The sequence below is a fragment of the Lissotriton vulgaris genome, chromosome 1_1, assembly GCF_964263255.1.
Source record: "Lissotriton vulgaris chromosome 1_1, aLisVul1.2, whole genome shotgun sequence".
Lineage (NCBI taxonomy): Eukaryota > Metazoa > Chordata > Amphibia > Caudata > Salamandridae > Lissotriton > Lissotriton vulgaris.
The window spans coordinates 541184001-541200762 of NC_141685.1; the positions used below are offsets into that span (position 1 = coordinate 541184001).

A 16762-nucleotide genomic window follows, 5' to 3' on the forward strand; every position below is an offset into this window, starting at 1 on the left:
GAGCGGCAATGGCGGTCGCAGCTTGTTAGAGCTCCCGCTGGCCCGCACTTGATGCGGCTAATTATCCTGGCCCCCGAGCCCACTACTCACCACCATTGTGGGGCGGACATTGCTGGTGGTTCCAGGGATCCTCCGGTGCGGTCGGCAGAGACCCTGGATGACCGGACGTGCCGGTGCGGAGGACCGAGGGGTGAGGCCTTGCATGCCGCAGTGACGCCGGGGCCTCGATTTTGGAGATCCCCGGCCGGACGGCCTCTGTGTGGGTCGGCTGGCCCACCGATTGCCATCGACCTTGGATGCCCTGAGGGGCGAGGGACGACGAGCGGCTCTCTTCCTGGGGCCCCGCTGGAGAGGAGTGCTTTCCTGGTGCCGAGACCCTGCCTGCTCGGCTGCGGCGGCCCTGTGGCCCGGGAGCAGCCGCGGCCTGGAGTTTCGCGACCCCCGCCGCAGGAGTTTTCACCCGCCTCTGCTGGGGCACTGCTGTCCTCTGAGTGGTCCTCCCCTGCTGCCTTCACGCGACGGAAGCCCCGAGGGTGACTGGTCTATAGCGGGCAGCCCAGAGCGCCTTGGCTGGCTACATGACTGGAGGCAAGCTGTGAGTAACCCCCCCCCCTGGGCCCCTGGACACTGCAGGCATCCGAGCCGACGCTGTAGCACCCGCGCATTGTAGCGGAGAGACACTACCCAGCCCGCAGGGCGTGTGGGGGGCACTGACTGTTGGCGAGTGGGGAGCTGGTGTCGGGGCCTGTCTGGACCTGGCCCGGTGCAGGATTCCGCCAGGGATACGACCACCCGGCCCCCGCAGGGAGAGGTGGCGGCTGCGTGGTCCTCCCTCGATAGACTTAGCGGAGGTGCTTGGGGCCCCCACACTACCGTCTCTGTATACATAACTGGCGGCTCACGAAGGACTCGCAGCCATGACCAGGGGAGGTGGCGGCCTCACCAAGCAGGCCACAATAGACAAGTTCACCGGGCCCAGTGGGGGCCCTGGATCATCAGGTGGAGGACAGAAGGGAGGGGGGCCGGACAACGCAGCACTTATGGCGGCCATCACCCAGTCAAGGGACATGCTGGATGCAAAAATAGGTGCAGTGGGCACAGATGTCACCCTGCTGCGCCAAGACTTGCAAAATGCTGTGGCACGGATCACGGAGGCCGAATCCAGGGTGTCGGTAGTGGAAGACGACGTGGGCACCCTCAAGAAGAAAATGGCAGCAATGGAAACTGCGCAACGGGGCCTGGCGCTCCGAGTAGAAGATGCTGAAGGACGCGCACGCCGCAACAACCTCCGTTTCGTTGGCTTTCCGGAACGATGCGAGAAGGGCAACATGGAACAATTCCTCACACAGTGGCTGGGAACCTGGCTGCCCCCGGGGGCTTTGTCCAATTGCTTCGTTATCGAACGCGCGCACCGCGCTTTGACACAGATGCCACCAGAAGGCGAACGGCCCAGGGCAGTAATCGCTAGACTTCTAAACTACCATGACCGGGATGTCATACTTAGGGAAGCAAGAACCAAAGAAGCTCTTCTCTACGAAAATCGAAAGATAATGATCTTCCCTGACTACACGAAGCTCGTGCAGCAACAGCGCCAATCATTTATGGCCGCCAAGGCGAAACTCCGAGGTCTCAAACTCCAATACTCCTTGCTATACCCTGCGCGCCTGAGTGTGATTTTCCAATCGCAAACACTATTTTTCGACACTCCAGAGGACCTCTTCAAATGGACCGACGAAACAGTGCGGATCAGGCCAAATTCTCATCCGGGATGAACCCGGGCTCTTCGAGGGGGTCATCGCAGGAACGGGGAAGCCGGACGACCAGGCACAGGAGGAACCGGCGCTCGAAGTCACGTAAGCGGTCGGCCTCCGTCAACGGCACACAAGACAGTGGTAGAACCGAGGACTCGGATCACTCTGGAATAGATCATGGCCAGCTATGAAGACTGGGCGCACTCTGTACACTTGGCACTACAGGTTCTTGATAACGGGCCCAAACGGCTCTTAAGGCTCGATAGACTGGTAACTTCATAACTGCCTCAAGATTGATTTGCAACTGATCATGGGTGGGGTTGTGGGATGGGGTTCGGGGGCTACATATGAGGGGCTACTGCTCTCCTACTGATGTGGGAGGTGTTGGGGGTCGAGGGATGAGTTTCCTGTTTTCCGGGGAGTTGGGATCCATTGGCATGGCTGGTTCTGGGCCCTCTGTTCTGGACTCGGGGCTACCCATGCCGCGACAGGTACTTCATGGTTCCTTGAGGTATAGGGGGGGGGGGAAAGGGGGGGCGGGTGGCCAGGAACGAGGCCGCTGAGTTGGGACCGAAACATGTTCAGGATTGTGACGACATTAAGTTGATGGTAGGTCTTGGGGCTTGGGGTGGGGCGAGAGTTGCTCGCCATGTTATCTTGGGGTTCTGGGACGGGAGGGTGGGACTGCACGTGTGTTTTGCAAAGGTGTTCATTACAAGGTGCGATAAGTGGCTAAGGCGCAGACGACCTGCTTGGTGGGTCTCAATTGACTATGGCTGAAACGACTCATGGGGTCCCCGCGGCGTCTCTGCGGGTAATCACATGGAATGTCAGGGGGATGCTGGACAAGATTAAGTGTGGGGCGGTGCTGCGCTGGGGGAAAAGGGAGAATGCTGATGTACTCTTACTCCAAGAAACCCACATGATGGGCTCAAAAGTGTTGGGTCTGCAGAGATTCGGCTTTCATAAAATGTTTCATGCCGGGTTTTCCCGGGGTTCCAGAGGGGTTGCCATTTTGATACATCGCAGAGTGGCCTATGTTCATGAGAAGCTGTGGATGGACCCACAGGGTCGTTATGTCTTTGTCAAGGGCATGGTAGGCACTGAGTCTGTGGTTTTTGGGAGCGTCTATGCCCCCCCCCCGCAATGGGCCCTGGCTGAGAGGCTGTTCACAGTGTGGGAGGACATCCCCGATTCCCTGGCACTAGTTGGGGGTGATTGGAATGATGTGATGGACGTGTGTGTGGATCGCCAGCGGCGCCAAGACGTAGGTGAGGCCACCCCTCCCCCCTCACACACTAGACTACATGCTATGACTGAGGGACTGGGCTGGACGGATACCTGGAGACATATGCACCCTACAGCGCGTGAGTACACGTATATATCTGCTGTCCATGGCTCCTACTCAAGATTGGACTATATGTTTGTGCCTAGTGAATGCTTGTGTAGAGTGAAGAGTGCTGACATCTTGCCGAGAGGTCTGTCTGATCACTCCCCGGTCTCGATCAGGGTGGAACTCTGTGGACGACGCCAGCCGTTTAGATGGAGGATGTCCTCGTGGCATCTCCAGCAGCCTGCATATGTGAAACACTTGCGCGAAGCGATAGATCACTATTGGCGGGAAAACCTAGTTGGCGACATTGACGCAGGGGTAGTGTGGGAGGCCATGAAGACCACTATACGAGGGGTAGACATCGCGTGGTGTACAGCGGCCCGTCGGAAGCCTCGAGAGATGATCACAGAGGCAGCCACACAGGTGGAAACGCTAGAACGGCAGAACCGAGTAGGGGGCGATGAGGCTGGGCTACGGCTGCTTCTCCAGGCTCAACAAACCTATGCATCTGTCCTAATCGATGAGGCCAAACAGGCGTGGCTAGCCACACGCAGTAGGGTATACCAATGGGGAGATAAGTCGTGTACAATGCTCCATAGACTCTGCCAAAATAACCTCCAGCCGATTGCACTGCCGGGCCTTAAGACCGCCGACGGCGAGGTCCTTACTGACCCGGTCGAGCTAGCAGCGAGCTTTGCCGCATACTTCGCAACCCAATATGCCCCGTGCGACCGCCTGCTGGCTGATGATGTGGCTAACTTTATTGATGGCATGCCACCTAAGGCGGTGTCGGATGAGACCAGGAGGGCCCTCGATGCGCCTCTTACGGCTGAGGAACTGGGCGAAGCCCTGGGACAACTTAATACCGGGAAGGTCCTTGGTCCGAGTGGCTACCCGAGTGAGTTTTACAAAAAGTTTCACGTACAACTGGGCTCCCGATACCACCGTGCGCTCGAGACGGCGCGTGAGCAGGGCACACTGCCCAGAGACTGGCGCCATGCTGAAATCGTAGTATTTCAGAAACCAGGTAGACCCCCAGAGAGACACGACTCGTATCGCCCCATCTCCTTACTCAATATTGAGGCTACGGTTCTGGCGAAGGCCCTGGCGAATCGACTATCCCGCATATAACGGACCTAGTACACCCAGACCAGGCCGGGTTCATGCCTCGTAGGGCGACGCGGCATAACATCCGACGCGCACAGGCAGCAATCGATGCCATGGGAGCCACAGGAGAACAAGCGGCTCTATTGCTAGCTGATATTAACAAAGCCTTCGACTCAGTCAGTTGGGCATATCTCTTTGCACTCTTGCCCAGTCTCAATCTAGGCCCGGTCTTCCTGTCCTATATCAGGCTACTATACACGGACATTACGGCCTCGGTGCGGGTTGCAGGGGCGGTGTCGGAGACATTTCACATTGGGCGAGGGACCCGACAGGGGTGTCCGCTCTCCCCTTATCTTTTCGCTCTCGCCATGGAGCCACTAGCAGCCTGGGTGCGCATGGATGCACAATTGCGAGGCTTTGTATGGAATGACACCCTATCGGACAAAATTGCGCTTTACGCGGACGATGTCCTTTTCTTTCTTACCGTTTTGCAGCGCTCGGGGCCGCGTGTACTGGAAATTATGCAAATTTTTGGGGAAGCCTCGGGCCTCTATCTAAACCTGCGTAAATCCACACTATGGGTACTGGGTGATGGCACTGTAACGGGTCCCTGGACATCGGGACTGCAGGTAGCTGCGAGCGGTCTGAAATACCTGGGGGTGTTCCTATCGGAGTCAGTGCACATTGCCTGGGAACGCAACATAGTGCCCGTCTGGGACCGAGTTCAGGCCGACGTCAAAACCTGGTCTCGGATGCCCTTGTCGATTTTTGGCAGATCAGCGATTTTTAAGATGGTCGCGCTCCCGCGTCTCCTCTACCAATTGCAGAATCATCCCTTTCCGATTACACCACAGTGGTTCCGACAGGTCAATTCGGTCTTGGGCCGCTTTCTATGGGCTGGGGGGGCAGCCAGGGTAGCGCTACGCACATGCTTCTTGTCCACTTACTGTGGAGGCCTGGCCACATCGGATCTACTGTCCTACTACCAAGCCGCTCATCTGCTCATTCTGAACGAATGGTGGTATGGCGATAGCAGAGATCCGGCCTATGCCCTGGAACGCACACTGATGGGCGACGATACGCTCCACACCATCCTTTACTCGGCCCGCTTGCGCCGGAGGCTGCCAAGAGTCACAAGACTCGTATTTGCTATATGGCGACAGGCCTTGCGTCGCATGGGCTGGTGGGGTCGACTGACCGCAGAGACACCGCTATGGCATAACGGCCTGCTACCCGAATTGTCGGCCCTATCAGGATTCGACAGCTGGGACGCGATTGGGATCTCACAACTGGGACATGTGATGTCCGGGACAACGCTCAAGTCCTTTCAGGCGCTCAGCACCGAATTTAATATGCCCCAGTCCCAATTTTTTAGGTACTTACAATTCAGACACGCACTAATGCCCAGTATTGCCACCATTGACTCGCTTCCTGACTTCAGTCCAATTGAGGCGAAAGTCTTTATGGGGGACCTGGGGGATAAAAAAGTCTCTCGTATATATCAGACTATGGTCACTCATTGTTCCTCCACCCTTCTCTCACTAAAGACTGCTTGGGAAACAGACATTGGGCCCCTAGATGAGGATGATTGGAGGGAGGCCCTAGAATCCCCTAGGGGAGCGGCCATAGCCATACGGTTTCGGCTGATCCAGGTCAAAATTCTTCATAGAGCCTACTACACCCGTGAGCGATTGTGGAGAGCAGGTTTGATTGGATCCCCGGAATGTTTGCGCTGTGGTGCTGCGGAAGGCACATTGCTCCATACGGTGTAGTCATGCCCTAGGCTGGTTGGCTTCTGGAGGGGTGTGTGGGGCTGCCTGTCTGAGGTGCTGGGTTGGACTCTTCCTCGCACCCATCGCCTGGGCCTGCTCCACATTCTAGAAGGGGTTGGTGGAAACATATACAAACGTCATTTGTTGCTCCTGGGGCTAGTAGTGGCCAAAAGGGACTTGGCCCGGGCTTGGAAAGACGTGAGGGCGCCCCCCCTGAGTGCATGGAGAGCCGGAATGGACTTTTGTATGGGTCTAGAGCGACCGATCTTTGAAGCACGAGGGTGCCCCCGCAAGCATTTTAAGGAGTGGAAAAGGTGGGCCGATTATAGGGGTTTGACACTCGACCCACCGGCAGAACGGGAGGAAGATCTTTAGTCCCCTAATGTATGTTACTTCTTACACTACGCCGCAAATATCATGTCACGATTAAATCATCGAAGCTAATGGTACACACGTGCACGGGGTTAGGGTGGGACACAGGGGAGGGTGTGGGAGGGTTGGGTAGTTGGGGTTGGTAGGGGCAGGGTCGGGTATAGCTTTGCTTTGTTATAAATGCTTTTTCTTGACTCCTTGTTTGGACACTTGGTCCTCTGCTGCAACTGTATCAAAATACCTGGTGGTGTTCTCCTGAATGTGGGGAGCCACGTGTGTTACTTGCCAGATCCGATAAATAAAAAAAATTTGTTGTGAAAAAAAAAAAAAACATTGAACATTCCAGTAGAAGCAATGAAAAACCCTAAGACCATGGTAGTGGTAGTAATTATCCCACTGTTCTATGGGTGCATAGTGACACATTAATTTCCGGTCCCTTATCGTATTCTGAAAAAGGAAACATGTAGAAAATATCAATTTTAATGTGTCACAGTATAGATTTCTTCTGGAAATGCATTGGTTAGTTCTAGCACAATCCAGACAGTCTGAGAAAAACATGTGCATATATTCTCTCTGGATCCTTGCAGGAATACAGGTTTTAGAAATTTGGTTTAAAGAGTGTTTTCCCCAGTTTAATTGATGTTTTAAAGCCATGAAATAGCAATTGCTGAGGAGAAGGAGGCTGCACTTCCTGCTGATCTGAAGGGAACATGTCTTTGGGGCAAGTGAGGCAGGGCGACAAATGGTCGTTTAAAGACCGTTTGGATTTTGATCCGAAACAATCTAGTCTCAATATGGGATGAAAAAGGATGGCTTCCAGGGGCATAGTTTAAGATCTATCCATCACCACTATTGGCTTAAGCAGAAAAGAAGCCAATAAGGTGGAGAGTCTTCTCTTTTAAATTTAAATTGCATTAATAATACTCCAAAAATGTAACTGACTATCTCCAGATGGACCATAGGGAAATGCCTATAGCTTATGAATCTAGGAAAGTTGGTAAAAGGGCATTTATACACAGCTTTAAATTGTACGAAGTAATCGAAAAGCAGGGTATAGGGGTGATGCTAAATACAGGGGGCCTGATTATGAGTTAGGCAGATGGGATACTCTATCACAAAAGTGACTGATATCCCGCCTGCCAAATTGCAATTCAGTTATATCCTATGGAACTTTTAATACAGAGAACGCGATATTTCGTTCTCTGTATTACAAGTGCCATCAAATATAACTGAATTGAAATTTGGCAGACAGGACATGACGAAGTAACCCAGTTTGCCAAACTCCTAATCGGGCCCTACGTTTAGAAAAAATGTTGTGCCTGAGGTGCTTTAAATGCACTGGACGGTTTTATAAACGTTAACATTGCCTAGTTAGAAGTTAAATAACCCCTTCTGATAATAAATATCTCAATCTAAGATGAGAGCAATATGATGTTTATTGCAATGAGGCGGTCCTCTGCCCCAAATCAGAATTACCGAAAGTTAGTCTTCAGTGTTTAACACTTTTTTTGGGCCTCAGTACACATCACAATCATAACTGTGCTCAGAAGACCTCTGTATTTCAGATTTAAGACACAGATTATAGCACTGCAGTCTGGAGGAGTGCATCATACATGCCTGTCAACTCGTTGAATTACACTACAATAGAAGTGGTGAAGGACTTATAATTTGTAGTGGCAAGACAATCTTCTTCACACATAAAATGACTTGGGGCGAGTGGCCTATTGGCTTTGCCCAAGTAAAGTTCTGCCAGGTCTTCCATAGTGGCGCTCATCGCTACATCTGGTGCAAACAAGTAAGAACTCTTGTAAGTAGTGGTGTCTGTGCATGGTAGGATCAATCTACTCCCCAGGTTATGACCATGGACCTGGTCCCAAAGTGAATGCAAGTCTGCGACTTGGTTTGTTGATCAAGAGATACCTGGGTACACTGGGTACAATCTGTGGCCCCAACAAAAAAGCAGTGCGCCAGCCGAGCAATACAGGAGTAAGGGAATGACGTGAGTTTAGAGTACAGGTGCTGTGTCTCTTGGTGCCTGTTAGATTAAAGTGAAGAAAACTGGTGCACTGCTTGAGACTCTGGACAGGATCGGATACTTGCCCCTGGAAGGTGACTGCCTTATCCTGAAAGAAAGACTTTTTCTTCTCAAACTGAGCCACGATTATTTCCTTGAGTTGCAAGTTGTGCAGCTCCAGCGTGGGAACAACAAGGGCCTGCCTGTGAGGCCCAAACGGACACAGGGAGAAGACACCCCTCTGGTTGGTTGTACAGCTACTTCAATTTCCCAAGGACTTCTTTTTGTTAGTAATGTACCTTTCCGGTCGTCCCATTTTTGAGGAGGAGCAGCCCTTTGCGGCTCCTCGTCCTAATTCTCATGGCCCTGTGTGGTCCTCCTGGTCCTCTGCAGCCAGGATTGTTTTTGTAATAATATGTCTGACTGCTTTAATATTTGCATTAGGAATCCTGTTTGTTCTGCAAGAGAAACGTTCTTCTGAGCAATTGACAAATGTTACTTTGCCCTTTTCTTGAGTATATTAATTGATAATCTAGCCCTCATAAAAAGAACATTGGAAAAGTCTATTGAAGATTTTTTTACATAGAATTGGACTAGAGGGTTCTAGTATTTGCTTTCTGCTTAGGGTTGGAGAAATATTGATAGTTCCGTTTGTGATAATAGCCATTACTCTCTCCTGCTAGCTGTATGTTAATTATGACCAAATGCTCTGTTCCCTTTGTACTCCTGCTTATACCTTATATATACCTGCTTAATGAAATGTTTAGAATGAAAAATGCCCACCTAGCAATTATTAGGATATTGATGAATTTATGACACTATGCAAAATATTTTCTATGTTCCTACTAGATCATAGGAATGTCTTTAGCTCATGCTCAAAGGACCATCTGTTAAAGGTTGCAGGAATCGCTAATATCATGAGCTTAAGCGCCATTTTGTTATTGGCAGCCATTTTAGTTAGCCATGTGCTCGCCATGTGCTTTCTTCCTCTTCCAGAGCCTTGCACATGCTCAGAAAGGCCTAACTGGTAGAATGCCACTGCTCCTAGTGTAGAACCGTCAGGCTATTCTTACTGATGTGTTCAGTTTAGTCTCTCCTCCCACTTTGTCGAGCAAGCAAATTTTGTATACCCATATTAGTCAATAATCATGCTTGTATGTGGCAGGACCTCCCCTTGGTTTTATGCGGACTATGTAATAAATGCATTTATAAGGCCCCTGTTCTCTGTACTCATTAGAATGTCTCCTACAGTAGCCTGAGGGTACTGTATGACGCAGTCACCCTCATGTGAGGTTATTAAATATGTTCTTTTCATATTACAGCTTACGTGAAATTTCTTCTTTGTTGGTTTAAGGACCAGGTGTATCAGTGAACCCCTTAGAAGGTTTTTATTTCTTCAGGAAGGCCCGGGACATTGGAGGGAAACAACAGACTCAATCACCACAATTGAGGCCAGTAGTCTTTGCATGCCTGAGGACCCACTTAAGACAATGTGATTTGTGGAAACCTAATGCAATTAGGACTCTTTTGACTCTACACCTAACAAGTGTAAAAAATAAAAGAAAGATACATCTTAAAATGTTCTGTTGTCTACAGATTGATAAAATATCCTTCACAGTCTGTGTAAGACATTTAAGGGCCTATGTTGGCGACACAAAGGTTATTCAAGGAATTATTTAACAAAAGTGGAGGTCATGTTCCAAATGTGAGAGCATCCTACCTGTCTCCGTAGAACATTGGCTGTTCCAGGCACTGCACGCATGCCTCATGAAACCACTGCTTACATTTGCAGCACTGCAGCATCTTTAAAAACCAGCTACAAAGGAAATAAATTACACATAAAAAAAAAATGTGGGCGTAGTTGACAAAGCTTGTTTTTACATTTAGTATAAAAGCTTTGAAAATCAACCACAATATCATGATGATCCAAACCCACACTTTATATTGTCTTAAAAAAATAAAGAGAATCGACTTACTCCCCAGGTCCTCCACAGTAGCAATAACACTGCTGAGCATTTGTTTTATGACCAGCATCCCATTCCAAGTCTGCTACATTATATGGTAAAGCTTGCTTCATAGCTTGTAGTGCTTTGGCATTGGGTCCTTTCTTCAAAGCACCTCCTCTCTGAAAGAAAAAAAAAGTAAATAGCAATAAAAATCACACCTTAATTTACCGAACAGACCCGCTAAAGCTTAACAGGTGTCCGCAGCAGGCAAGGTGCCTCATTGAAAAACCAGATTAGTTATGGGTAAGGTTCTGTGACCTCATTACAGTAGAGAAGCTCATAGGATTTGTGGAATATTGCCAGTCATCAAAGGGGAGCGATGATGATTCTGAAACACTTAGTCATAATAGTTTCTAGCCTCATGTAACAAGAAACAAAGAGTAGAAAAAATTCCTGCATTTTCAGACAGTCTTATAAAATCCAATCTGCTACACTGGTAACATTTCATTATCCCTCTTGCTCGGTCACAAGATGATTCTGTAACACTGATCTTTCCAAATGCTGCTAAAACATTTAAGAATACGTTCCCAAAGTAGACAAGTTGTCACACCACTTTTTTTCTCAGTGGTAACTTTATTAGTTGATTTTTTACCTGTTTGTGTTCTTAGTCCTGTAATATATCTATTTGAAACAATTTCTTTACATCTTTTCCCTTTCGGGTTTTCACATGCAAATGCAACAAGACAATGATAATCATAATTAGTGGATGTGCTATATGCCAGGAGATATGGTTCCAGAAAACGGGAACCTTACTTCTTTTTCATCCGGTAATTAAAACACATGAAGGTCAGATAAGCCCCTATCGTTCTCTCCTTGGCGTTCGTCTGGTAAATCCGTTCATATTTCTTCCTAATACACCCTGAAACTTGTCCACTGCTACCTCAACGTCTTATCTTATTGACAAGATATAACAAGCATTGGAAATGCAATAGGTCTCGCATTAGGAAAGTTTGAGCAATTGGTATTGTAAAGGACACTTTTTTATTTATGTGTTGGTTTTGAAAATAGCAAAAGTAATAGCTTTGTCAGTTACAATGTCAATAGTTTTAACTTTCGCAAATGTGACACCTATAGCATTTGTAATGCAATGTGTGTTGTCTTTACGTGACTTAGATGTATTGATATTGCAAATAACAATGGCTTTTAATTTTGTAAATAATTAATACTTAAATAAAATTTATTGTAATTTATAATGGCAATAGCTTAAACGTTTGTAAATGAATTTTGTGAAGATTATGTTCAGTGTATTTTATTGTGACGAAAATCCAAGAACATTGCATTTGCACCTGGTGGTGGATGTGGTGGTGGTGGGTGTGGTGGTGGATGTGGTGGTGGATGTGGTGGTGGATGCGGTGGTGGTGCATGTGGTGGATGTGGTGGTGGATGCGGTGGTGGTGCATGTGGTGGATGTGGTGGTGGTGGATGTGGTGGTGGTGGATGTGGTGGTGGTGGATGTGGCGGTGGATGTCATGGTGGATGTGGAGGTGATGGTGGATGTGGTGGTGGATGCGGTGGTGGTGGTGGATGCGGTGGATGTGGTGGTGGATGTGGTGGTGGTGGATGCGGTGGAGCATGTGGTGGATGTGGTGGTGGATGTCATGGTGGATGTGGAGGTGATGGTGGATGTGGTGGATGCGGTGGATGTGATGGTGGATGTGGTGGTGCATGTGGTGGATGTGGTGGTGGATATCATGGTGGATGTGGTGGATGTGGTGGTGGATGCGGTGGTGGTTGTGGTGGTGGATGTGGTGGTGGATGTGGTGGATGTGGATGTGGTGGATGTGGGTGTGGTGGATGTGGGTGTGGTGGATGTGGGTGTGGTGGATGTGGAGCTAGTTCATCCAGAGCTACTAGGACCCTCTGTCTCAATTTTATAAATATATATTATGTAGCTGTGCAGCCTTGATCGCTCCAATTTTACTTAATATGTAATCTTGAGTGAATATGTAATTTGTTAATCTGTAACTCACGTCACGAGTAACTGCTGTACATATAAGTAGTGTTGTCTACTACCATGTCACTTTTTCCTTATGTAATTTACTTCGCTCTAGTCTAAAGCGCTCTGACAACTCTGGGTAAAGTACGCGCTATGTTAAAAACACATAAATAAATAAATTGCAATAGTCCTGTTAGGTTTTTGGTGCACGTCAATTTTTGTGTTCTATAACTGGAAGCAATAAAGGAAAGCTGGGAGAGGAACCAAAAGTCAGGTTGGGTGGCACATACTATGGAAATCACAGAAAATGAGTTTACATATTTAAGCCACACCCTTAATTAAATAGGCCAAACACCTTTTGGAGACCCCCTCCCCCAAACACCTTTGCATCCGACTTATAGCCCAGTGACGAACAGTATTGGGAGGGGTGATCTGTTGGAATTGGAAAGGAGGGGGAATTTGTGAGGGAGAGCGAAAAAGAGCTGTAAAGGGAAGTGATGGGAAATTAGGGGTAGAGTAATTGAGCTGGGAGAAGTTCAAAGGGAGGCGAAAGAAGTGTGTGAGAAAGAGAGGGGGGGAGGAGGGAGGGGGCCGTCTGAGGCGAGGTGGCGTCGGTGTGGTGAGAGGCGGATGTGGGGCGACACAACAACAAAGCAGCAGCGAAAACAAAGCAACATATGGCTGGGGAGTTGCAAAGACCGTAAATTAATTATAAAGGGAGGTGAGATAATGAGAGCACGTGCTCAGTCCCCTTGAAGGGGAGGGGGCAATGGCGGGCGCGAGGCAGAGACTGCAGAGTGATGCGAGGCTCCGGCGGGGTGGAGTGTGCGCGAGAGAGATTGAAGGGGAGGGGGCAATGGCGGGCGCGAGGCAGAGACTGCAGAGTGATGCGAGGCTCCGGCGGGGTGGAGTGTGCCTTACTGGCACTATTGTCTGTTTAACACATTCCTATTGCACATCAAGTTACACCATATCGGTCGTGTTCATATAATGAGAAAAATAGTCAAAGGTACATAGTCTGGGGGATGGAGGCGATGCCCATGCGCACTGTAGTCCAGGGGAGGAGCCACCTATCTCGTGATACTTCGAAGACTCTTCCAGGACAACAATGTGCAATCATCCGGACCCAACACTAGGTGGCGGACTATGCACAGATATGAATTCAGCAGCCCACATGCCTCGAACTAATAGATACGAGTGAACCTTCACCACTGTGTACAATCCTCATTGCGTGCCGCAAATGGCAACCGCAGTAAAAAAAAAATGAAGGAAACTTACATCCAAAATGTTTCACCGTTTTCTACCGGGTTCCCAAAAACAAAACAAGTATTGTCCGTATTGCGGAAACCTGAATGAAGAATAAATGAATATTGGAACAAAATACACACGGCTGCTCGTGATTCACCAACGTATATACGCGGTGCTTAACCCCGAGAAATTTACCTTCGATACACTGAAACACTGTTGTGCACTGTTTGGGTCTAATAGCTTTAACTGTGCTTCCAATTGTAAATTGGTTGCATCCCTTAGGGCACACTTTTATGGTGCAATATACACAACCACTGTTTGGGTCTGCCACGCGCACCTGGAAGTTCTGAAGAAGAATGTATCCTATTCCGCTGTAAATGCCTCACTTCATCAACGCGAGTAGAAGTCTGCTCACCTCTAAAGTAAAGCTGAGGGTGCCCCTGTCAACCTTAAATGCGACGAAACGCTGAAGTGCAAAACATTAATATGCCACACGAACCTCCGTGTTCTGTTAAAAAAAAGAATACACTTTTATAAACCTGCTACGCTGCTAATGCTTTCCATCAGGAACACAAACAGCAGTCTGTGCTCACCTCCATAATCAAACTGAAGACGCAGTGTTCTCCTCGCGACCCGCGATCGGAAAGATACCGCCCAGTAACTGGATGGCGTTTACACCGGATGTCTCATCAACATAAACGACGGTACTGCATGATATGTACCCGTCTGCTTAAACTCACATAGCGGCCCTCTTGAAGTGGTATGAATACACTCAAATCTATCGAGCAAGTCTAAGAATCGCCACATATTAAAAAAATGCGACACAAACAAGACGGAGGGATGGCAGATAAGGGGAGGGGGGAGGAGAAATGCGACACGGCGGGCAGGGGAGGGGACGAGGGGGGAGGAGAAATGCGACGTGCGGATGAGGGAACTGATGTGCACGCGCTTTTAAGCTCAATGCGCATGCGCATTGAGCTTAAAAGTCACGGGCACTGCAAGGAATCGCCACGATTCCTTGCAAGTTAGTTAAAGAGTGGTTAAGCCCCCATAGTCTCGCAAGCTCGATGCGCATGCGCATCGACAGGCGAGACCTAAAAAGCATATAGACATTACTTAAGGCCCTGACATTACTTAAGGCCCTGACAAATTAATCTTGAAACAAACTGTATCCAGGGTCTGCAAGATAGCCTCTCTATGCAGCCTCTCAAAGAGCATCTAAACATTTCCTGACACAGAAACAGCACTTGCTTTTCATTGTCTACATAGCTAAAACATTATTATTTCTGTGGGGTGTCAGTGCACTGTATATGGAGCGGTGGAAACTGAAAATGGAGTCTACAGCTGAGACCAGAGATTGTGGCACTGGAGTTCGGGTAGTTGGGTGCCTGCAAGATCTCAGGTGTACCACAGTTGGGCAGTGTTGCTACTTTGTGCATTTGTGTGAGTAGGGCAGTCTTGCTAGCTTGAGAAGTTGGTTTGGTTACTAACGAGAAGGACGGACATGTACATTTCTGTTAAGTGGGAATAGGTTGATTGCAGTTCTCCTGTGTTCTATCCAGATGTTTCAAAATCAAAAGCAGGAGTCTAGCATTGATTTTTTCCATCATGCTCTGCTCTGGCAGCCTGAGGTAGAACTGGAAGTGGAATAAAGGGAAATGCTACTTACCAGTATGCATCTGTTCTTGGCATGTAGAGCTGCAGAGTCCTAAACTTAGCAATAGATCGCCACCTGGTGTTGGGCTCGGATGATTGCAGGTTGTTGTCTTCTTGAAAGAAGTCTTTGTAGTCATGAGATAGGTGAATCCTCCCTTGGACAATTCTGCGCATGGTCATCGACTCCATTCTCAGATTGTTTTTCGCCATAGAGGCTCCTAGTTTACGAGTAGAGTGTGCTCTAGGAGGAACGATTAGTGTACGCTTAGCTTTTTGATAGCATATTTGAATACACTTTACAATCCATCTGGCAATTCCTCCTTTAGAGATGGGATTGCCTTTGTGTGGTGGAGAGAAAGATACAAATAGTTGTTTTGTCTTTCTAAAGGATTTGGTCCTCTCTGTGTAGTATAGTAGAGCTCTTCTCACATCTAAGGTGTGTAAAGTCCTTTCTGCAACAGAGTCTGGTTTTTGAAAAAACACTGGTAACTCTACTGATTGGTTAAGGTGAAACGGAGTAATCACTTTTGGCAGGAATTTAGGATTGGGTCTAAGAACCACTTTGTTAGTATGTATTTGAAAAAATGGTTCTTCTATTGTGAATGCTTGTATTTCACAAACTCTTCTGAGAGAGGTGATGGCAACAAGGAAAGCAGTTTTCCATGTTAGGAATTGCAGTTCACACTTCTGTAACGGCTCAAAAGGGGGCCCCATGAGTCTTGTAAGGACCACATTTAGGTTCCATACTGGAGCAGGTGGTAACCTAGGTGGGATTACTCGCTTTAATCCTTCCATAAATGATTTTATTGCAGGTACTCTAAAGAGAGATAGATGTTGTCTATTTTGTAAATACGCTGCAATTGCTGCTAGATGCAGGCTTATGGAAGAATAAGCCAAATTGGACCTTTGCAGGTGTAGAAGGTAGCAAATGATATTTTGGATGGAAACATCCAGTGGATCAATGTGATTGTTGTTACAGTATATTGCAAACCGTTTCCACTTAGCAGCATAGCATGCTCTGGGTAGTGGGTCTTCTAGCTTCTTTAATTATATTCATGTTAATGTTAATGTTAATGTTACTGATTTGGTAAAGCACAACAGCTGCCTCAGCAAAGAGGCGTCCCGGCGCTGCTAGACCAGAGGATCACAAACTCAAGGACAGTCAGGCAAGTAAAGGGGCCTATGGCAGTGAGAACAGGATGGTCTTAATGGCTTTCCGGAAGGCTAGTAGGTTCTCAATGCCACGGATGTGGGCCGGCAGAGTGTTCCATAGTTTGGCCGCTAGTAGCCGAAAAGACCGACCGCCCATCCGAACGAGTTTGGTACGTGGGACCTCCACCAGATATTGCCCGTAGGAACGCAGGTTCCGGGATGGCCTGTACCAAGACAACAATGGGCGTAGTAGAACCTGACTCCCGGATTTAAGGATTTTAAACGCCATGACAAGGGCTTTAAATTTAATCCGTGGCGCAATCGGGAGCCAGTGTAGTCTTCCAATCGTTGCTCTAGCGGAGCATCTGCAGGGGAGCCCAACCAAGGATCTTGCTGCCAGATTCAGAACTCGTTG

At 48.5% G+C, this 16762-nt stretch overlaps 1 protein-coding gene across 2 annotated transcripts in view; it reads right to left on the reverse strand.

Annotated features, from left to right (window-relative positions):
• MTF2 (metal response element binding transcription factor 2) overlaps nt 1-16762 on the reverse strand; it is a 471832-nt gene that overhangs the window by 264090 nt on the left and 190980 nt on the right. For both annotated transcript variants that reach the window (XM_086953923.1, XM_086953924.1), the window contains 2 exons: nt 10326-10474; nt 10070-10165 (listed from right to left, as the gene is read on the reverse strand). In XM_086953923.1, the coding sequence (XP_086810049.1) occupies nt 10070-10165; nt 10326-10474 (245 nt within the window). The remainder of the gene's footprint in view (nt 1-10069; nt 10166-10325; nt 10475-16762) is intronic.